This window comes from Cetorhinus maximus, chromosome 6 (genome assembly GCF_964194155.1).
Source record: "Cetorhinus maximus chromosome 6, sCetMax3.hap1.1, whole genome shotgun sequence".
In the NCBI taxonomy this organism is placed as follows: Eukaryota; Metazoa; Chordata; class Chondrichthyes; order Lamniformes; family Cetorhinidae; genus Cetorhinus; species Cetorhinus maximus.
Window position 1 is genome coordinate 27600776 of NC_135884.1, and position 24407 is coordinate 27625182.

The following is a 24407-nucleotide window of genomic DNA, read 5'->3' on the forward strand; positions in this document are numbered from 1 at the left end:
ATTTGTAAAGTTAAGGCTGTATTCACTGGAACAAAGGAGGATCAAGTAGAAGTGTTCAACATTTATGAAAGGACTTGAGAGGATAATGGTGAAAGATCATTTCTGTTAGTTAATGAATTACTAACCTAAAATTAATATAGAAAACATAATAGGGAGGCAAGTATTATTTTCAAAGGGCTTATTAGAGTATGGATGGACTACCCCTCTTAATTTGTATGTTCGTATATGTGTATCACCATAACTACTATTGAAACCAAGTCAATTACAACATTTAAGAATGAAAGGTAAATATTTATAAAAATATTAAAGGATAAAGAAATTACAGTACACAAACCTGTTGAAAGTTAGCATTGGTGCTGACAAAAATGGTTTCCTTCTGGACTTAAATTTCTATGATTCTATAACAATATAAGGTGCTAGTGTCAAACAAACTACAGGCTTAGTCACACTAAGTGAATGGTTAATTCTACCGAGCAAAATAGAAAGAAACAATGGATATTCATGGACAAACCTCTGACCTGACTAGTTCAGGCCTCTATATTCACATTGACTCAATCAAAGGCAAGGCCACCTCTGATTACTTCCTTGTATCCAAGCCAGGAAGTTTAAAATGTTAAAATTCAGCAGATACTAAAATTGGCTTTGTACGCAAGCCCACACAAGCGAAAAAAAACCGTCAGGATTTTCTTGGGCCACCAACACGCACATTCACAAAACATCTTAAACCAAAACTCTCAATACCTCTGATTTTACAAGCTGCTACTCCATCCGCAAACTCCCTTTTCTCTTCTTGATCCTTCTTCAGGTCCTTGAATGTTTTCTGCAAAATGCCTGGCTATCATATCTGCAGCAGGATGTTTGAATGTCTTCAACCCCTTACAACATTATTTCCTGCTGCATCTGAATTTTCAAATTGTCCACTGTCTAGCCTTTGGCCTTCCAAACATCGAATTGCTTTAGCAACTGTACCTACAAATGATGACAAGAAGTCCAAGGCTAAATCCTTGGGCCACACCAGAGATAACGGTTCAAGGGTTGGAAGATAAGTATTTCTGAAAATTATCTGGATACGATTGGGCTGGCAAAAGTAGAACCAGCAAAAGACAGTCCCATTTAGCTGGACAACAGAGGGGTTATCTAGTTGATCATGTTGAAGGCTTGAAGGGTTCTCAAAATTCCCACATTTTTCATATCATCAACAAGGATATGACTTTTGGACTTTTATGGCAGAGGAGCCAACTGCTGAGTTAAGTGTAGAACCCTGCAGACAGGAGACTAGGCCCATGAAGGCCTGGGACTGGACATGCCCGGGCTTGTTGAGTGCAGTGTGGATTGTTGCCTGGAACCAGACAACGAGAGGAGACAAAATATGCATTCTTCCCTTTAAAACAACCAACCCAGAGAAAGACTTCATCTTACACGAAACTAAAGTCCATCAAAATCTTGCATAAATAATCGCTACTAACTACTAAGGCAGGAAGGCAAAAATCAACCTATGCGAAGCTATCAATACGCCACATATACAATGGCTTTCAGTTCAAGACTAGTTACGGGGGCAGGAAGACAACGATAAACATCATGCGAGCCCATTAAAAACAACGAGACAACAATCACCTGAAGAAGCCCACCAAAATCAGACAAAGAACTAACCTTGATTTGGATTGAAATAAGAAATTCGAAAAACAGTATAACTCGGCCACCAGTCATGAAGGGTGAGCAGTTTTGGAGGGGTTGAAGTGGAGTTTAAGCAGGGAGAGGTAGCTGAGCCAAGCGGAGGGAGGAGATCTGGAGGTTTGCAGGCCCGCAGGCAACATCACGGTGAGGGGCACGGGGTGGCAGGCTCAACCGAAGACAAGGCTGCAACCACAGCCCTCCACGAAGATCAACCATCCACAACCACGCCCTCCACCCAACTGAAGAACCTTCGCAGATTCCACAGACCAGGACCACGTGGGGACAGCAGGCCTCAGAGGACACAAAGAGCATACACCAAAACTGCAACCGGCTTACCTGGCTGGATTTCGAACTGTCAAGGAACCCTGGTTGATGAGCATGATCCCTGAGCTCCTAGTTCAATTTAGTTAGGTTTTGGGGGTGGGACAAGGGTAAGGGGATTAGTAGCGTGATTTTCCCTCGTTATGCTGTGTGTTCCCCATTCTTAACTAAGTGTACTTTGTAGGTCTGTATAATCTCAGTGTAATCCTAATGTTAAATTCATTTGTGACTTCAGTAAACAAAGTTTTTTTTTCTTGCACTAAAACCAGTTGTCTGCTGCACTTTGTCACAACCCCCAAATAAGTCCAAGGTCTAGAACCCAGGGAGTGGGAGCGATTTGGACCGCACAGAAGTCAGAGGTGAAGCCGACACACACCACCACCCCCTACAGGCTGTAGAGGTTGAAAAAGATAAGGGGGGGGGGATGGTGCACAAAGTCATAGAGGAAGTTATCTAATTTTGATGAGGACTGCTTCAGTGCTCTGGCAAATGCAGAAACCTGATTGAAGAGACTCACATCCTGCTGCGGATATGATAGCCAGGCATTTTGCAGAAAACATGTTCAAGGACCTGGAGGGGAAGGAGCAAGAAGAGAAAAGGGAGTTTGCAGATGGAGTAGCAGCTTGTAAAACAGAGGTATTGAGAGTTTTGGTTTAAGACGTTTTAAAAATATGCATGTTTGTGGCCCAAGAAAATCCTGATGGTTTCTTTCATTTGTGTGAGCTTGTCTACAAAGCCAATTTTGATATCTGCTGACTTTTAACATTTCAAACTTCCTGGGACTGGAAAAAATGTGTTCCCTACTTGATATGTTTGAATCAGTCTGCATGAGTCATTTCTTCGCACTTAGCATTTACCATTCTTTACCCTCGAAGTTTAAAGAATTAAAGCTGAAGCTTGTAAGTTATCAAACTTTGAGGGAAGCTGGAATCTTTTGTGCATAGAGCTTGGATAGTTAAGTTTTGAGGTCTTGCATTTTTTTGTATGAGGTTCAGACTTTTCTGCAAGGTGGTCTTGAATGTTTGTGTATGAAAGTTTAGATTTTTGCACATGGGGGCTTGGTGTCATATTTTTGTATATGGGGAATGAGACACTGTTTATGGTGAGCTGTGGATATTTTTTCTGTTGGGGGATGGTCTAAGACTTTGTATATTGGGGCCTAGATTTTTTTTGTGTATGGTGGTTTCCAATTTTTTTTATAAGGATACTTTTCCACTGTGGCAGTTCTGAAGTTTTGAGATTTGATTTATCTTCTGTAAAGGAGGAGCTTAGTGGGACTTATTTTTATATAAGATTGTTTTAACAACAGGAATATTGAGCACTAGAAACATGCTGTCTGTGAACTAAATTAGACCTTTGGGAGCTGATTTCATGTTTAAACCATGATAAAATGATGTTGAAGAGATGTGTATTTCAACAAATTCCAATCCTCAAAATATTCAGGTCAATAACACATCTTTTCTCAGTCAAAAAAAAAATGACTCAATGTTACTTTGGTAAAATTAATAGTGTTTTACAGGGTTTTGTTCTTTTTAAAAAAAGCAACACAAAGAAAACGTGGCATAATTTTAGGAATAACTGCATACTGCATTTTGTTCTTAAACAGCAAGTCGGGTCAGCACTTTTCAAATTAGGAAAGTGCCTTTTTCATATGATTGTTTTATTCAGGTAAACTAATATTTGAAAAATGTCATATACATTGAAATCTTTCTCCTTTAGATTGGCTTGGAAAGTTCACTTGTATATTGTTCTGTAGATGATCTGTTGTCGAATCTCAGTTCAGTGTATTGAAAATAGAGCACTCTGACCTCCAAGCATCATATTCCTCTGCATTTTGCAGAAGCAGCTCATTTGTTTCGGAAGCAATTTCTCCAAATAACTAAGGTATATCAACGAAATGGTATTTTTAGGTAGCTGTTGTCACAAATTATTTTAGTAAGCCTCTATTCCTCCTTATGCCACTTCAAAAATACATTGCATTTAGAGGTGAATCAACCAAATTTTCAAATGCAGAGTTGGATAGGCCAGGAAAGGTCAGCCAAACTTGTCTGCAGCTTCTAAATTTCTGAATCCTTTCTTCTTCCACTTGCATAACCAATTGTTAAAGTTTAAATCAACAACTCCTGCATGCACTGTTTTTGCTCATTAAACAAGTAGAATTAATAAAATACATTATTTTCAGGTGCTTATTGAAACAATAAAAGTTAAAAATAGCTAAAAGACTTGCATTTGTGGGGCCTTCTGCATTGTCACTATTTTAAAGTACTTTGCAACCAATTACGTACTTTTTGAAATATTACTGCATTTTCTTACTTTATAGTGACTATATGTACACAGAAGATCCAACAAACAGGAAATGAGATAATGAGCAGTTATTCTGCTTTTCATGATTTTGATTGTGGAATAAATGTTGACAAGAACAAATAGTGCTATGGGGTCTTCTGTAGTCAGTGAAGCAGGTGGGCAGGTCTCCATTTAAGATATCCAAAAAAGAACTCCAAAGGAGGAAAGAACTGTAAAATAAGTGCTCAAGGCAATCTTGGTGCACGAATCCCAAACATTCTGACTCAAGTGGTGGGAGTGCTACCATTGAGCCATAATGATTGAATTGTTTAGCATTATGCTAGATGGCAAAGGGATATGGTTTTTAGATACATAGTTTAATTCACTTTCCCTTCTTATCTCTGGGCTGGATGTGAATCCAGCTGCCACACATTGGTATTCTTATTCATAAGGATAGCTAGAAGGTAAAGTTAAAAAAATGACACCAATTATTGGGGATGTGCTCAATCAAGTTGGGGTTGAGCCAAATGTCGGGGTACTGGGGTGAGAATTTCATTTTGCAGCACGATATGCCAAACCTGACCTAGAACTGCTTGATGTAGACATTAGGTACCAAAAAGAGTTAACATGTGTCAACTGCCCAATGCTAACATCTCTTCACCTTGCTGAGTAAATACTCAATAAATCTTTGGGGGAAAATTAAGTTAAAAAATTGGGTTTACACTCACAATATGCCCATGCTAAGTTTCCTTTCTCAGCTATGCCCAGAGGACGGGTCTGCAGGTGAAGAATTGGTGCTTATTCATAGTGGAGCAGTTAAAACTCAAACATAAGGAAAACTAGATTGCTCTCCTGCTTCCTCTAGTGGCCAGCAAGAACAATCATATGTAGAGCCCAAAGAAATTGATAACACTCAAAACAAATAAATGAATTGTAACATGGAATATTCTTTCCAAAGAGGGAGAAAGAGATGATACCTTATGAAGATAAATAGTAATCAACTTAGCATGACACAGTGCATGTTGAATCAACACCAAGAGAAGTATTCATGTCAATGTTAGGAGACAGAAAGATGATTGAATAAGGTTGGGGAAGAAGAGAGGCAGTAGGGAAAGGGAGGAAGTTAAGTGGGGAGATGAGGAAAGGTGGAGTGATGAAAAGGTGAGGGGAAGAGGTGTATTGGGTCAGTCTCTCTATGTGGAAAACCGTCTCCAGGGGAGGTGGGGCAGAGGCATAACAATGTACGCAAAATGGCTAGGAGGGGATATGGGGCCCTGATAAATTCAGGTATCAATCAATGTTTGGGCCTAGGAGGTTCTAGAGACTGGAAAATTTGGTCAGTATGGAGTGATGAAGGTGGCAATGCCTAATAGTTCAGTGTGTTGTGGGGTTCAACAGAACTCAATGCCTGCAGGCAGAGGATTTTTCTCGGTGCAGATATTAGCTGTGAAGCTGGGAAAGTTGGGCTACCATTCTCTTATGAGGCAGTGCTGTTTAATGGTAAATGGGCAGCAGAGAAAAGATGCTGAATCAATGCTGTGCTGGGCCAAAGGGGAAGGAATGGGGTACAAGCCCAAGAATATCTTTAACATTCCACAGACAACAGCATAGGAATCTGAATGAGGTTAGGACCAGAAATCATTCTGGTACAGGTCTGGCAACTGTGGGGTGAGGGTTTTTCCAGCTCAATAATAATTCATCAAGAAAACTTATTTTTTATTCATACCTCTGATAAGGACTTCCATGTTCCAAGGCTGTCATCCAGTGTCTTGGTAGTGAAACTGCATACTGACTCTTAAGTCCTGAATACCATTGAATAGAGAATTTTGCAATCACTTACCTGACAGATATTTAATACTGCAAATGTTGAACACAGTTGCACTTATAGGTGTTACAGGTACTGCAGGTAAATGATAGCATATTTAAAGTGAGTTTTCCCATTGACAAAGCTTAGCATAGGATTCTTCAATGTATTTTGAGTCAGAATATTTTGAACCAGCTCACCATTTTTCACATCAACCACATGGTATATATACTATATATACCTCCAACATAAAGATAAAATTCATATATGTTGGTGTCCTTGCATCCATATTTTTTCTGTGATACAAGTGGTATTCCAGCAGGGATTTCTTTGATAATTTTATGACTTGCCTGTCACAGCTCCAACACACCAGATTGCTGAATCCTGTCTTCCTCCAAAATCACTCAAAATGCTTTGTGGAAACAAATAATTGCCCAAGTAAAATGTCCAATTCCAAATTCCAAAATAAGCTTTTAAACAAAATTAAACATTCAGAAAATTTACATTTTATGCAACAATTCAATTGAGTTATTTTTTATGATTTTAATGTCCTCCAAAAAGCCTGGGTTGGACTTGATATTTTTGCTAAGAGCTTATGTAGTCTGCAGATGCAGAGAGTATCCAATTTCTCTGAATGCATCAACATTGTTCAGTCAGCTGAACCACAACATTTTCCTTCATCCTTTAACCGTTCTGCTAAGTTATTTTTAAAATTATTTAAAGGAAAGTTACGTGGCAAATTTCAAAACTTCTATCCAGGTAAAGTTTATATCAAGATAGTTTTAAAGTAGAAGGGCTATTTGTGCCTGTGTGTACATGCACACACAAAAGTTAGAACAAAGAATGACAGTACCAATTACACAGCTGTGGTAGCTTTTGTTTTTTGATCTATAATCTTCAGAAATTACATTAAGCTGAGAGATTGCTTTTCTACATACTAATTTTGGTACTTTTTTGAAAGAAATCCAAATTGAATTTTGAAGCAAATTGGAGGATATATATTTTCTGTAACAATAGTGATAGAATTAACAAGGTGTCATGTGGGTAAGTGTTGTAGGAAATGCAACAGTTAGCAACTGGAAACATAATCAAAATGGAAAAGTTTAAATACATTACATGGCGTGGCAATTGGTAAGTTGGACAATTATGACTGACTAAGTGTGCTAGTTTCTTGTGCTGTTATTTTTGTACCTTGATTTCGTATTCTGTATTTTTAGTGTTTTGATGTTACGTTCATGCAGGGAAGCTAGGCAAATGAAAGGACAGGTCTGAGTACAAACCACAGTGTGCAATTCCAATTTTGCCAGTTTGCAAAATCAGAGCTGAAGAATTCAGATAGGAACTAGAGAAAGTTAATCCATAAACCTTGCAAAAATTGAGATACTAATGAATAAGAATATAGCTGACCTGATGGTGACAGTCACATGCGCTCAAATAGAATTAGGCATTTATCCAAATCAAACAAACAAACAGTGCAGATATCATAGTTTCAGGACTTAACACCACAGGAATAATAGAGCTAGTCACACATAATTCAACAAACTTCTACACATGATGCTGTAGGCCTGGTTAGCGGAAATTTTCCTGGAACTGACTACGGATGACCCTTTGTCTAGAAATTGATGCCATTCAAGACCATGTCAACTGAAAATACTTCAGCTCTGGCCCACCTCCCACTACCAAAATCTGCTACCCCACAATCCTCTCAACAACCGTGAGGGCGCACCCGCTCGTGTTAATTGTATTCATTACCAAGGTCACCAAGAACAACTCCTCATGGGAAATAATGGGGTGTTCAGGTGTGGTTTGCCTCCTCCACCTGTACTTTTTGTTTCCCCTTAGGTGAAACAGAGGAAATATGTGCAGAAACCCCTGTGTCCAAGGAAAAAAATGAGTAGAACTGAGGGAGTTGAAAATGCTTGTGAATGCAAAAGGATCAGTCTGTATCAGGCCCCTAACTGTGGAATAGTTTTTGAATTATCCAAACATGCATCATCACTCCTTTTGATGGAAAGTAAGGCAACTGAGGGTAGGCCCAGGAACCAAGCTGAGACACAGAGCTCTACCTTGGAGGAAAGTTCAACTGCTTTGCTTTTTTAAAAATAAAAGAAAGGCAGCGATAAAACAAGCTGTATGTCATTACAGAAGATGTTATGTGCAGAGCTGTATAACTAGTAAATATCAGACAGGATAAAGTGAGGTCGTGAAGGGTTTTGAAAACACAAACTGCTCTCAAATTGATTCACAAGGCAAAGGAACCTAGCGTCCTCAGCAAGGTTAAGGGATGTGTAGGATGAGCTGCCGGTAACAAAGCAGACAGACTGGAGTTTATAAATGGAGGTGATCAGCAGTGAATTGGATAAATCAATCCTCAAGGTGATAAAAGCATGAATTAGAGTCCCAGCAACAATGGGAAAGAGATACCAACAAAATTGGAAATACAGGTGTTTTCCACAAGTCTACACACAAGTTAAATAATTTAGATCTTTTATTTTACAACTATTTTTGCTAGTGTAAAAATTGCACTTTTAGCTTTATGCCTAATAACCATTATCTTCTTTGAACAAACTACACTGTCTATAATGGTGGTGAAAACAGGCGGTATGATATTTTTAAAAATCTATTGAAAATATGGTGAGCATCCACATAATATATTGAAGCAGCAAAAGGAAGATGTACTTTAAAGAGAAACATTATGCAATATTTTACATTGTACATATTCTATTTAATTAACATTCCAATGACATAAATATACTAGCTTGTAAAATTTTTATACAATTCCTCACACAAAAGTCTGTTTAACAGCACTTCTTAAGATCAGGTTCGAATTAATATACATCAAATTTCCATCATACTTACTTGTGAAATGACACAGGGAGCTATCTGTTCAAACTATCAGACCATTTCAGCGATACTTAAAATCTTGAGAGGAATTCAGTCTCAGTAAAAAATAATTCAGTGCTATATGGTATTCCAAGAACAAGACATTTCAAACCCATTTATTAACATCTCAGTTACATATATTTTGTTGAAGTTTCAAATACACTAAGAATGTAATCATTAGTTTAAATCACAATTGCTGGATAATGCACATATTAAAAATTCATAAAAACAGTCTAAACTGTCAAGAATTTTCTCTTCATACATTTTTCAAATAGACTTTCATTTTTCCATGTAACATTGGATTATTGCAGTAAACAAAAAGTAACACTTGACACGGAAAGCAATAAATATTTTAAAATAAAAAGCATCTATTGTACAAAATATACCATATGACTGTAAACAGTAAATGTCTTCAAAATAACAAAACATCTTGCCACATTAATATATGGCACTTAAAATCATGGCAGATTTTAAACAAATACACCTCATTAAATACTGATGACCAGTTCATATATTTAATGGGCAAGTTTGAGCAGGGTATTTTTTCATTAATACATCTTATTCTTTTTAAAATAAAACTATAATTTTCGTAAAACATACGTTGTCAACAATCAAGTGTATGATACTGAAGTTTATTTTTAATTTTACTGCCTCATTATAGTGCCTTATTCTATAATATAGAGCTTTTCAAATACTCACTGTAGTTTCATATAGTTTGGGGAATGGTAACAGAAACAGTAAAAGTTAATGTTTTACATTCTTGCTCAGTGAATCTGCAAATCTACATTTTGTGCACAGTTATTAGAAACTTCACAATCTGCAAGTTTTGCTTGTTTTTCTTCTAAGATTGGCTTTAATATGGTCTTGAGTGTATTGTAAACCTTAGGACCCTCATCAGCATCAAAACTGACCTGGGAAAACAAAACAACAGAAACGCCTAATATTAAACAAATGACAATTTAGAAACACAAATGCAAAGGCTCCTATCTCTCTGGTGGCAACCTGTCACAGTGAGGTTAGACTCAAGAAACCATAGTTAAGGAAAGCTAAGCCAATGGGAAAACCATAACAATTTTCATTCCTTTTTATTTTGAAGTTTTTCTCTTCCAATCTTCTCCCTATCCCACCTGAAGGCATTGACTAGTTATAGAAATACAGTTTCAGATGCATGAATTGCCCTTATAGCTGCTATTTATGCGCATGTTTTGACAATGAATGTGAACAGACAACTTGGCTGCAGAGCGCATTACAGCTGTTGTCATTCAACATCAAATGTGCAGCTCCAGCACAGGTTCCTGTATAGCAATCAGAAACAAGAGTCCTGGTTGAATTTTCCCTCAAATTAATTTTCTGTTGTGATGAGCTCCTTGCTACAGATCAGGATAGACCCATGAACTTCATTGGTTTTAATAGCTTAACTGCTGATTGGAGCAAGCAGGATGTTTGCTCCTTTCAGAGATTTTCAGTCTGAAACATGTAATCCTCCATTAAAACATCTGCAAAAGCAACATTTCATTTTTCTAAGTGTTACTCAGTTCGTTTGACTGAAGGATGTACCTTAGTTTAATGACGTGGAAAAAATATGCCGATCCAATTACATCATAATTTCAGTTTCACACAGGTTAACATACAAAATTCATCAAGTAAGGATACGGTGTACATTCTCTACATAAGAAAAAATAATTAAAGTAGAAAACTAATTTTAACAAACTATAGATAAGCATCTTTTCTTTAAAAAAAACTGGACCATATCTTCTTCCAATCTTTTCCTTTTAACCCTCATTTTAAAATTATTTCTGATCAAAGTCCTAATTAAACCTTCAGCATTTTAGGCATATGGATCATATCCCCTCAATTATTACACCAATCAATAACCAGTTCACTGTGGTTAGTCCTGGAATTGTCCACATTGCTTCAGTTGTTAATTGCCTTTTAAAAGTAAAATGTCCACATTTACAGTTATACTGGTTTAAGTAAACTGCTTAGACTTGTAGATGAGATGCACCTGATTAACCATATTTGCTGACTGCAGCTTCACACTGATTGGATCCTTCAGTCACCAATATTTACCCACATGTTTTTTTAATGTCCATTCCTTCCATTTATCCACATAAAAGTATATCTGACACTTCATAGTCCACCCATCTAATTTGTATAGTTGTTGCTGAATGCATCAATAGGTCTAAACAACCTTGTCAACAAGAAATTTTGTACAACTATTAGAAGTACCTTCCTTATCCATGTTTATAAATCATATCAACTGGCAACCTAAAATAACCCACTGTGAAGCTTCACCAACTACTGCAGCCCATACGCAATCCTAGATACTATTCTAATGTTATTCTAATGTTATTCAGAATGAAAGTGTTAGTTAATCAATAAAGAAGAGCTCAGGCTGGTGGGAGGGTGTGGGACATGTGCGGTTTTGGGCCTGATTTTAACTCCGTGCACATGGATAAATTTCCAATGAGTTAAAATTTCATCCTTTACATTTTCCAGCTTTTTGTTCGGAATAACTTTCAATTGTTTAGAGTTTTACATGAAAGTAATGGAGACATAGTAGAGAAGGACAGAGATGAACGTTACATTGGAGAGAAAGGGAAATGAGAGCCAGCCAGGGAAATGAAAGCCAGCCAGGGAAAAGACAACAGGGCAAGGATAAGAATTCTGCTAAGAGACTTTGGCATGGTCAACTGTACATCCTCCTCCAATTCCTGATCTAACACCTCAAATTTAAAATTCTCATCCTTGTATTTATATCCTTCATAGCCTCACTCTGCCCAACCCCACCAACCAAAACCCACAAAGCTCTGCATTCCTCCAATTCTAGGAAGTTGCACTTTCCCACTTCTTTCACCCCAACAGTGACAGTCCCGCCTTCAGTCTCCAGGCCCTAAGCTTTAGAATTCTATCCCTGAACCTCTCCACCTTCCTCAGCTCCTTTAAGGGCTTCCTTAAAATTGTCCTCCTTGGTCAAGATTTTAAGGTATCCTTCCTTTTTTTGGCTCAGTGTAGAGTTATGTCTGGTTAAGCTTCTGTGAATTGCCTTTGGAGAGATTTCTATATTAACAGTTATATTAATATAAATAGTTGTAATTATTGTCATGAATAGATTACCACCACAAATTACTTATGGGTATACTGAATTTTTTAAGGAAGGTTTGTCTGTTTTTAAAGAAATATCAGCAAGGACACTGAGCAAAAGATGGCTGATAACATAAACTGACCACTTTCTGGAAAATTCCTATGTGGGTTATACTGACAGACCTGTCCCGACAGAATATGGAATGTCGCATCTGAAAAGGCGTCATGGCCTTCTTTAAGCAGAGACACTTGAAAGGAAGATAGGAAAGATGTAAAAGACTGAACTTTAATCTCCTGTGTATGCAAAGACAAAAGACAGATTTGCACATCTCAGCAGTCACCCTAAAATCCATCTCTTATTGATTTATATCTCAGATGATGTAAAATAGTCCGAGATGAAACAGAACATGGACTCTGGGTGCAAGTCATAGCTTTTCCCTTCCAGAATACACAGGGAAGAATCAGTTAAAAAGCTTGCTGCAGAGCAGTGCAGTGAGAGCTGTGAGAGTGACAGCACAAGACAAACTAGTAACCCCTGAAGTTGCAGGCGAAGTCTCTCTCTCTCTATTGCTGGAGACAGTCGATGCCACAATCAAAAAGGAAATAGGACACAAAAAGAAAAATTGCTGGAAAAACTCAGCAGGTCTGATAGCATCTGTGGAGAGAAAGACAGAGTTAACGTTTCGAGTCCGTATGACTCTTCTTCAGAACAGGAAATAGAACAGCGTCTTTAGCTACCCTGCAGAACCAAGTGTCTCCAAAATCAACTGCAAAACTGGCAGTCAGCTCCACCAGAATCCCCCAACTTAACAGCCGCAATGTACTACTATCTACACCTCACAGACAAGCCAAAGACTGATTTGTATATTTTCTAAAACTTTTCTTTAGACTCTTAACTTCTCACTTCTGATATTTGTGTGTGTTGTGTTTTTATTATTTTTCTCAGGTTTTAATAACTAATAAACTTACTCTTTCTTGACTCAACAAAGCCTGATTAAATCGGCTCTTTCTAAAAAAAATACATTTGGACTGGGGAAAAGGTATCCACGGGGAAAGTGATCCTTTCAAATTAACTTTGTTGAAACCAACTGAGGGGACTGAATAAAGAAGGGGAGCCAGTTCATTCCTCCTCACCCGGGAGCATAACAAAATTGGGGTCCCATTGGGAAAGTTAACAAATTGAGAGAGCTCGCCTGGGGACTGTTGTAACATTATTGTACAGCAATAGGGATTGGAAAAGCAGGAAAAAGCATAAGTGAGATAACGTTTAAGAAGGAGTAGTTGTCACAGTTGGAAAGAAGGCTGAAAAATAGGGGAATCAGTGATGCTCAAAGTTATGATGAGATATGGTTGCAGCTCTTGTTCATATAAGTGATGGTGATTGGGAAGTAAGGGGTGGGGAGGTTGAGGGGAAGCTGCATGAATGGAAAAAATAGTAGAAGTCAACTGGAGAGAGGAGTCACTGTGATGAGTGTTGGGCATGGCAAACTAGAAATACATTAAATGCTTTAAGCATTCCCCTCATTGACAACTCATGCTTTGTCTCCAAAATTAGAGAAGAAAAGAAACACGTAAACATAGAAGATGACACAGAGCTAAGGACAAGTGGAGATATAGAGGGGGTAGGAGCAACAGGATTGACAGATAAGAGAAATGCTTCCTATGAGCAGGGCCACTTAAGATCCACTAGAATGAATTGTTCAATTTTGATTATATTGTCATATTTTATAGTTTTTTTAAAAATTAAGGCATTTCTGAATGCTAATGGAATACAAACCATCATAAGGAGGAATTAATATATAATTAATTGATGCTTGAATGCCAAGCTTCATTTAGAGCACGGAGGTTATTAATGCCAGATCATGTAATAGGCATGTCTGGCTATAAAGAATCACAATGAGCCAAGTGAAGTTCAGCTTCCACAGGGCATAAGGCAATTTGGCAAATTGGATCCAGAATTGGCTGCGTGGCAGGAAGCAGAGGGTGATGGTTGAGGGATATTTTTGTGACTGGATGCCTGTGTCCAGTGGGATTCCACAGAGATCAATGTTGGGTCCCTCCCTTGCTGTTTGTGGTATATATAAACGATTTAAACTTCAATGTAGGAAGGTTGATCAGTAAGTCCGCAGATGACACAAAAATTGGTGTGGTGGTAAATAGTGAGGAGGATAGCCTTAGACCACAGGAGGACATAGATGGGCTGTTCAGATGGACTGATCAGTGGCAAATGGAATTTAGTCCAGATAAGTGTGAGGTGATGCACCTGGGCAGGACAAACAAGGCACGAGAATACACAATGAATGGTAGGAGCCTGGGAAGTACCTCGGATCAGAGGGACCTTGGTGTGCACGTCCACCGGTCCTTTAAGGTAGCGGGACAGGTAGATAAGATGGTTAAGAAGGCATATGGGATGCTTGCCTTTATTAGCCAAGGCATAGACTATAAGTGCAGGGAGGTTATGCTGGAACTCTATAAAATGGTTAGGCCACAGCTAGAGTATTGCTTGCAGTTCTGGAATCCGCATTATCGGGAGAATGTGATTGCACTAGAGAGAGTGCAGAGGAGATTTACCAGGAGGCTGGTGAGTTTTAGTTATGAGGAGAGATTGGATAGACTGGGGTTATTTTCCTTGGAGCAGAGGAGATTGAGGGGGACATGATTGAGGTGTATAAAATTATGAAGGGCATAGATAGGGTAGAAAGGAAGGAACTTTTCCCCTTGGTGGAGGGATCAATAACCAGGGGGCATAGATTTAAGCTAAGGGGCAGGAGGTTTAGAAGGGATGTGAAGAAGAATTTTTTCACCCAGAGGGTGTTGGGAATCTGGAACTCACTGCCTGAAAGGGTGGTAGAAGCAGAAACCTTCATAACATTTAAGAAGTAATTAGGTGTGCACTTGCGATGCCATGGCACACAAGGCTATGGGCCTAGTGCTGGTAAATGGGATTAGAAGAGTTAGGTACTTGTTTGACCAGTGCAGACTTGAAGGGCCGAAGGGCCTTTTTCTGTGCTGTAGACCTCTATGACTCTATAAAGCAAGGAGATACCAGAACATTAGTCCCCCCCTCTGTTTGAATCTTTTGATTGATTCTTAGGAAAGTTGTGCAAGGCAAAGGGTAGGAAGGGGTGATTATCATGGAACTGAATCACTCTAGAAGAGTGATAAATTGTTAATGGTGGCCCCTTGCCTGCACAAAACTTGTGGGCAGATAGCATGAAATCCATCTACTTTTAGCCTCCTTCTGTTGAAGGACCTACAACCATTTTAGGATGCAGAGCCTACTTGCTTATAAGTGGCAAGTAACATTCATGCCACACAAGTGCCATTCATACCACACAAGTGCCAGGCAATGATCATCTCCAATCATTAACATTCTGGGGGTTACCATTAACCAGAAACTGAACTGGATCAGCCATATAAATACTGTGGCTACAAGAGCAGGTAGAGGCTTGGAATTCTGCAGTGACTAACTCATCTCCTGACTCCCCAAAGCCTGTCCACCCTCTACAAGGCACAAGTCAGGAGTGTGGTTGAATACTCTCCATTTGCCTGGTTGAGTGCAGCTACAACAACGCTCAAGAAGCTAGTTCAAAGCAGCCCGCTTGATTGGCACCCCATCCATCACCTTCAACATCCACTCCCTCCACTAGCAACACACAGATGCACTGCAGCAACTCACCAAGGCTCCTTCAACAACATCTTCCAAACCAGCGACCTCTACCACCTGGAAGGGCAGGGGCAGCAGATACATAGGAACAGCACACCAGCAAGTCCCCCTCCAAGCCGTACGCCATTCTGACTTGAACTATATTGCCGTTCCTTCATGTCGCGGGGTCAAAATCCTGGAACTCCCTTCCTAACAGCACTTTTGGTGTACCTATACCAAATGGACAGCAGCGGTTCAAAAAGGCAGCTCACTACCACCTTCTCAAGGGCAATTAAGGATGGGCAATAAATGCTGGCTTAGCCAACGATGCTGACATCCTGTGAAAGAATAAAAAGCTCTTCCAGACAGTGACCTTTTGGCAATAAGTAATATTGTAGAAGCAGCTAAGTCTGGGATTGCTTTGTGGTTCTCGATGTTCTTTAAAAAATTTCCAGGAGCACCACTTGATTCCCTGATTCAATCCATTTGAAAGAAATTTTCTAATTCATATGTTCACATGCATGTTCTCATGTATGTATGCTCACTGCTTAACTGGAAGGCATGGAAGTCTTAGACAAGTCTACCTCCAGCACCAATTGCAGACCACATGCCCTTCTCAAGGCAATTTCAAATTTTCTTCATACTTTTGTGTATGGCAGAATACAAGTGAGTTGTCATAGACCTGTTTTTTTCGCTGTGGCATTAATCTACATCAGTTTGTTGGTGGATGTACTTGACCCAATGGGGTCAAAAAGTTATCGTCTTCACATTGGGCTCGTTTTGAACGAGTGACATCATTCACGCAAATATCAAAGAAGTCATAAAAAGATGCGATAAAAGTAACGACCACAGTCAAACTTCCTTTACAAAGTTTTCAGAGAAACAGATTACAGTTACTTCGTAATGTTAAACCACATATCCTACTTTTTCCTAATTGTATACCTTTGGTCCACTATTTATCCCTCAACTAACACCAACAAAAAAATTAACTGGTCATTATCTCATTACTATTTGTGAGATTGTATTATGCAAAAATTAGCTGCCACATTTGATTATATAATAGTGAGTTGACTTCAGAATTAATTAATTAATTAAATGTGAAACACTTTGGGATACTGAGGAATGAAAAAAGCTTTTTGATTCGTTTCTATGCAAGCAGAAAGGACACTCAGAATTGAATACTGAAATACTTCTCTAACTCTATTCATTCAAAATAATTTTCTCCATTTTCAAGATACAATACTTGCCTTAGTAAAAGCTCTAATTGCCCGAATAAGTATAGCATCTTCTATATCAAACGGTAGGTCCCGCAATTGTGCCATACAATCAAGAATGCAAAGCAGTGTCTGATATTGGCCCTGTTTAAAAGTGATAAAACATTATGTAAGAGAAGGTTATGCTAACAAGAATATTATACCATCATGCATGATAATACTATATTATTGAATTATTTACATTTCACACAAAGGAATCACACTTTAGAAATGCATTACACAATTTAAGCCAATTAATGCTTAAATATGGATTGAATGAATATACAACTCCAGACACTGGCCAAGATTCACAAGCAGATGAGTCACATTTTGTAGGTTTCAATCATGTATCAAACAAAATAGAGTGCTTTCCTCCCCCAGAGAATTTCTGCTTCATCTTTTCTTAGTGAGAACTGTATAAATAATATAATATATAGGTTTAATGGAAAATGCTGGTGAAGAACTTATTTTACTATGGTAATGTTTAGAATAGATAGATATGAAAATGCTGAGATTTACCTTTTCTAATGAGTAAAAAGCTTTATTGGGATCCATATATTTATGCGCTAGGGCTTCCACATCTTCCCTATTTATAACAGGTTCTTTCAATTGCTCGAGCCAGGACCACATAAGACTGCACAATACATAAGGATTCTTCTCTGTACGAATTCTTTCCCAAGTTCCTTCTCTGACATTTAACTCATGCTAAAACAAAATGAAAATATTGGTTACAATTAAATTTAGCAAAAATCTTGTCCAGATGGTGTGAACAATCAGCTCTACAAAAACACACAGCTATTGATATGCATATACAGATGATGAGGGCATAACAATTCTAAAATAATCCCTGGTACCCCTATGGGCATTGTCTTTTCTAAGATAAATTTTGGAATATTTGAGCTTCACTAGCAGTTCTGAATTTTCCATGTATAGCGAGTAGCTAAAATGGATTGTGCATGTAGTCTCAAATAGAAATTCATATTGCAAGATAGATTGTTCAATCTTTGAGCTTATTCTTCAATTGTATAATCTATTCACAATTAAATGAGCAGTATAGTGCACATGATTTTATTTCTTAGTGTTGATGCATGGTTTTACCTCCTGGGAAAAGAGGAGAACACACAGGGGAATCACTTCAATCTGAAATATGTCCTAATCCAAATTATGCCACTGTCTTTGTCCCATACAGGCAAATAATTATTTAGTCTCTCCTCTAACTAGAACTAGTGTAAGACATTGGTTAGGCCATAGCTGGAATACCATAGCCAGTTATTAACACCTCTTTGAGAAAAGATATGGAAAGGATACAGTAAAGATTCACTATTACAATACCAAGGATAAGTAATTATAGATGAGAATTTTTTTTTGCCCAGGAGTGCATAAGGTTCAGGGGCAATCTGATTATGGTTTTCAAAGTTATGACAGAGCTTGAGGGGAAAAATGGTAAAGGTGGTTCCCAGTCCTCCATAAATGGGGGTTGACTTAGAGTCGAGTGGGTAATTGAATTTTTCACGCAAATGATTACTAGAACATGGAATTCTTTCTACATGTGGCTATGAGTCAGAGACTATAGCAATATTTAATAGCAGACTGGATAACTATTTAAAATGGAAGAATTTAAAAAAAACACAGGGAAATGCCAGGGAGATAGGATTCAAGCAGTTGAAGAGTGAGCATTGGTACATATATGATTTACCAAATGGTCGTCTTCTGCACAACAATTTCTGCAAGGATACTTTTCACCTTCACTGTTTGGCCAGTGAATTGATGGAGTGGATCTCCAAAATGAAAATCAGGCAGCTTCTATAACAGGCAGGTGATCTGGTCTACTAGTTTACCATCCAAGTTATGAAGGTGAAAAATACCCCCATGAGCCCAGAGCAGTTGCTTGACTGATCTCAGCTATGGAGTTTTAGCAGAGACTCTGGAACACTTCTCATTCAGCTTCCAGGAACAGTCCAGTGCTGCTCTGCAGAATTCCCTATGAAGCTAATTGCTAGCCATAATAATAATCAAAAAAGATTCATCACAGACCACAAATGGAGATTTTGAAACATGCTACTTACCGTACATACTCATGTAAAAGTCAAGTTTCTGAGACTAAATGTTTAGCCAAAAAGTAGGGGGTCAACTTTTATATGAGTAGTATTTGAGGGGTTGAAGTCCACCTTCTCCCATCGCCTCGCTATCGCAGAGTTGCCAGGACGAGACTGTTCCTGCCAATCCCACCCTCAAGTAGCGCAAAAGGAGCCAAAAAGTATTTTTATTATTGAATTATTTATAAATAACCAGACATTAATTTTGTACACCAAGTTAATCAAATTTATCAAATTCATCAAAAACAAAAGCCATACATACAATTTCATTCAGTGTTTTTCATGGCCTGTTGTCTTCACTAACACTGTTTTCTCTCCAACTTGGCTCACTGACTGGCTGGCATGTCAATATTCAGGGGAGTCTCCTCCACGTTCCCACTACAGGTCAATCTGTTTCCATTCTTCTGCTGATGTTTGATTATAAACCACTGGAATGCGATAAGCAAGTTCTGCTGGGAGACTGTGAAATCTTGGTGTTCCATTGCAGGACAAAATTGTTTCTCTTCATAAACCTGTCACACCATCCAGGGCTGGCTTTGAAATCTGCAGTGCCTAATTTTCTTGCTGGTTTCAGGGCGAAGATTTAGATTCACGAGAAACAAAGGTCTGGCGATTTTCATTAACGTATCTTGCAACTTTGTTTTCCAACTGTAGCCACAGGCTAGGCTTTCCTATGTGCATTTATTCCTAAGCATCTGCCTCAGCTGTGTAGAGAGCTTCCCCTCCAGTCCTGAATGTTCTTCTCCAATACTTTGATTTCTCTAGCTGATATACAATTATTTATCTGCTCTGCAATGTCAATAACTTTAAGTTTGAACTGGGCTGCACATCTGCTATTGCTTCTTGTTACCATGTTGTCACATTAGAGGATGGGATTGGCAGGAACACAGCGCACACCAATGAGGTGGTAGCCTTGACATCATGTGTAACCAGACAAGAGGAGCTGAACAGCTCCCTTCGATATTGTGCTATTCTATGATTCAATCAATGAATAGGTTTGCACAAGGGCGAGTTTGACTGCAGCGGCGAGCGGGTGGCAAGTATAAAGAATTTGGATCTTTTGGCCAAAAGCCAGGGGTCAATTTTTACCAAGATCAACCATTACTCAAGCATACAGGGTATTTTGACAGCATTACCTCTCCCACACGTTGTACTTCTCCTTTAAATTACATTGCTATATTTTAAAACGTGCAAAAAAAAACAAAGCTAATCATTGATGTAGCTACAACACAAAGGCAATAATAATAGCAAACTGGGATTTTTAAAAATCCATTAATTATACATGAAACCAACAAGGCATGGAGGGGAACTTGCGGGTGATGGTGTTCCTATGCATCTACTGCTCTTGTCCTTATAGGTGGGAGAGGTCACGGGTTTTAGAGGATGTTGTCGAGTCTTGGTGAGTTGTTGCAGTGCATCTTGTAGTTGGTACACACTGCTGCCACCATGCATCAATGGTGGAGGGAGTGAATGTTCAAAGAGGTGGATGGGGTGCCAATCAAGTAAGCTGCTTTGTCCTGGATGGTATAGAGCTTCCTGAGTGTTGTTGGAGCTGCACTCATCCAGGCAAGTGGAGTGTATTCCATCACACTCCTAACTTGTGCCTTGTGGATGGTGGAAAGGCTTTTCTCATCTCAGTCTTAAATGGGATGCCCCTCATTTTTGGAGTGTGAGGTGGTGAGTTAGTCACCACAGAATTCCCAGTCTCAGACCTGTTCTTGTAGCCACAGTATTTATATCACTGGTCCAGTTTTTGGTCAATAGTACATCCCAGGGTGTTGATAGTGGGGGGTTCAGCATTGGTAATACCATTGAATGTCAAGGGGAGATGCTTGGATTCTCTCTTTTTGAACTGGTCATTGCCTGGCACTTCAGTGGCATGAATGTTACTTGCCACTTATCAGCCCAAGCCTGGATGTTGTCCAGGTGTTGCTGCATATGGGCACAGACTACTTCAATATCTCAGGAGTCACAATTGGTGCTGAACATTGTGCCATCATCAGCAAACATCCCCACTTCTGACTTTATGATGGAGGGAAGGTCTTTGATGAAGCATCTGAAGATGGTTGAGCGAGGACACTACCCTGAGGAACTCCTGCAGCAATGTCCTGGGGCTGAGGTGCTTGACCTCCAACAACCACAACCATCTTCCTTTGTGCTAGGTATGTCTACAACCAGGCATGGTCTCACCACAGCCCTATACAATTATAGCAAGACTTCCTTGTACTCCAATCTCCTTGCAATAAAGGCCAACATGCCATTTGTCCTCCTAATGCTGTACTTGTATGCTAACTTTGTGTTCCTTGTACGAGTACACATAGGTCTCTGAATATCACATACAAATATAACGAATTAAGAGCAGGAGGTGGTCATTCAGCTCTTCGAGCCTGCTCCGCCATTCAGTAAGATCTTGGCTGATCTGATCATGGCCCCCAACTCCACATTCCCGCCTGCCCCCAATAACCTTTGACTCTCTCGTTAGTCAAGAATCTATCTACCTCTGCCTTAAAAATGATCAATTACCCTACCTTCACCAATTTCTGGGGAAGAATTCCAAAGACTCATGACCCTCAGAGGAAAAAATTCTCATCTCTGTCTTAAATGGAAGACCCTTTATTTTTAAACTGTGTCCCCTAGTTATCGTGTCTCCCACAAGGGGAAATATCCTTTCAGATTAGTAAGATCACCTCTCATTCTTCTACTCCAATGGATGCAAGCCCAGCCAGTCCAACCTTTCCTCATAAGATAAATGTCCATCTCAGGTATTAGTTGACTGAACCTTCTCTGAACTGATACTAACACATTTATAAATTTTCTTAAATAAGGAGAACAAAACTGTACACAGTACTGCAGATGTGGTCTCACCAATACCCTATACAACTGTAACAAAACATCCGTACCTTCATATTCCATTCCCTTTGCAATAAACAACAATTCATTTGCCTTCCTAATCACTTGCTGTACCTGCATGCTAACTTTTTGTGATTCATGTGCCAGGACACTCAGATCCCTCTGTGCCTCAGTTTTGCAATCTCTCTCCATTTAAATAATATTCTGCTTTTCTATTCTTCCTGCTAAAGTGATAAAGTTCACATTTTCCCACATTATACTCCATCTGCCCAATTTTTGCCCACTCACTTAACCTATTTCCGTTTGCAGGCTCCTTATGTGCTCTTCACAACTTACTTTCCTACCTATCTTTGTATCATTAGCAAATTTAGCAAACATACATTCAGTCCCTTCATCCAAATCATTGATATACATTGAAGCCCAAGCACGGATCCCTGTGGCACTCCAATTGTCACACCTTGCCAACCCGAAAATGACCTATTTATGCCTACTCTGTTTCCCGTTAGCTAATCAACCCTCTATCCATGCTAATATGTTACCCCCTACACCATGAGCTCTTATTTTGCATAGTAATATTTGATGTGGCAACTTGTCAATTGCCTTCTGAAAATTGAAGCACAACACATCTACATGTGTTTTATGCATGTTGCTTGTTAATTCTTCAAAGAATTCCAATAAATTAGTTATTCTTGGATTTCCCTTTCAGAAAACCATGTTGACTCTGATTACATTGAGACTTTTTAAGTGCCCCGCCATAACCACCTTAATAATGGGTTCCAGCATTTTGTCTATGACATGCGAAGATAACTGACCTGTAGTTTCCTGCTTTCTGTCTCCCTCCTTTCTTGAATAGAGGAATCCCATTCGCTATTTTCCAATCTGAAGGGACCTTTCCAGAATCAAGGGAATTTTGGAAAATTAAAACCAATGCATCTACTATCTCAGCAGCCACTTCTTTTAGGACCCTAGGATGAAGTCATCAGGACCTGTACACTTGTCCACGTTTAGTTCTAATAATCACCTCAGTACCCCTTCCCTGGTGATTGCAATTGTTTTAAGTTCCTCCCTCTCTTTCACCTCCTGATTCACAATTTTTTATGGGATGTTACTTGCATCCTCCACAGTGAAGACAGATGCAAAATATCTATTCAATTCATCTGCCATTTCCTTATTTTCCATAATTAATTCCCCAGGCCCTCTCTCTAGAGGACCAACACTCACTTTACTTACTCTTTTTTTTAAATATATGTAGAAACTCTGTTTTTATATTTCTAGCTAGCTTTCTCATGCACTCTAAATTCTCCCTCCTTATTAATCATTTAGTTATTCTTTGCTAATATAAAGAATAGGTATAAAGATATAAAGATCTGTCCAATTTTCTGACTTGTCACTCATCTTTGAGGAATTATACGCTTTTTCTTTCAAGTTGATACCATCTTTAACTTCCTTAGTTAGCCACAGATAGTGCATCCTTCCCTTAGAGTCTTTCCTTCTCACTAGAATGCATCTTTTCTGAGTTTTTGGAAATATCTCCTTAAATGTCTGCTACTGCATCTCTGCTGATCTATCCCATAACCTAATTTCCCAATTCACTTTAGCCAGCTCGGTCTTCATGCCCTCATAATTGCCCTTATTTAAGCTTGAATCACTAGTCTTCAATCCACACTTCTCCCCCTCAAACTGAATGTGAAATTCAATCATATTATGATAAAAACAGAATTACCTAGAAAAACTCAGCAGGTCTGGCAGCATCGGTGGAGAAGAAATCAGTTAACGTTTCGAGTCCTCATGACCCTTTGGCAGAACTGAGTATAGTTAGGAGAGAGGTGAAATAACCGATGCTGCCAGACCTGCTGAGTTTTTCCAGGTAATTCTGTTTTTGTTTTGGATTTCCAGCATCCGCAGTAGCTTTTAGCTTTTTGTTTTTATCATATTATGATCCCTGCTACCTAGTGGCACCTTCATTATTAGGTCATTAATTAATCCTGTCTAACTACACATTACCAGATCTAGTTTGGCCTGCTCTAGAATGTGCTGCTCTAAGGATTAAATTTGGGCAGTTTATACTCACCATCTGAATGCTGCAAGGAAGCCATTTTCTTTAATCAGTCCTCTGATTTATTATGTTCCATAACTTCTACATTTTGGATTTGCTGAGGCAGTTTGGTTACTTTCAATCCATTATTTGTTTGCCTGTAGCGGGAATTATGGTCAGAAATTGTGATCGTACAACGCTATGCAGCTGATGTACGTCAATCACTTTAATGACGTTGAATTATAACCTACAACTAATTAATGGGAAATAAGGTATTTACATATACATATATCCTAAATAAATGTTTGAAGTTTTAAATGATAATTTAATGTTAATCAATAAATTGTCTTTTGAATTGAAATCAACACCTGTGACTTTATGAATTTTATTCTGAACTTCAGAGCTCAACCTCAAAATTTCACCATGGCTTTGATCTCCAAGGACATAGCAAGACGTTCTGGGAAAACTAGTATCCCCT

At 38.8% G+C, this 24407-nt stretch overlaps 1 protein-coding gene across 6 annotated transcripts in view; it reads right to left on the reverse strand.

Moving 5' to 3' along the window:
* Positions 1-8557: 8557 nt before the first annotated feature.
* ptpdc1a (protein tyrosine phosphatase domain containing 1a) overlaps positions 8558-24407 on the reverse strand; it is a 148426-nt gene continuing 132576 nt past the window's right edge. For 4 of the 6 annotated variants that reach the window (XM_078543469.1, XM_078543471.1, XM_078543470.1 and 1 more), the window contains 3 exons: positions 17468-17653; positions 16943-17053; positions 8558-9876 (listed from right to left, as the gene is read on the reverse strand). In XM_078543469.1, coding sequence (XP_078399595.1) covers positions 9730-9876; positions 16943-17053; positions 17468-17653 — 444 coding nt within the window. In that variant the 3' untranslated portion in view covers positions 8558-9729. Of the gene's footprint in view, positions 9877-16942; positions 17054-17467; positions 17654-22706; positions 22784-24127; positions 24177-24407 lie in introns of those variants that run through there. The other 2 variants (XM_078543472.1, XM_078543473.1) reach the window with 2 other exon arrangements.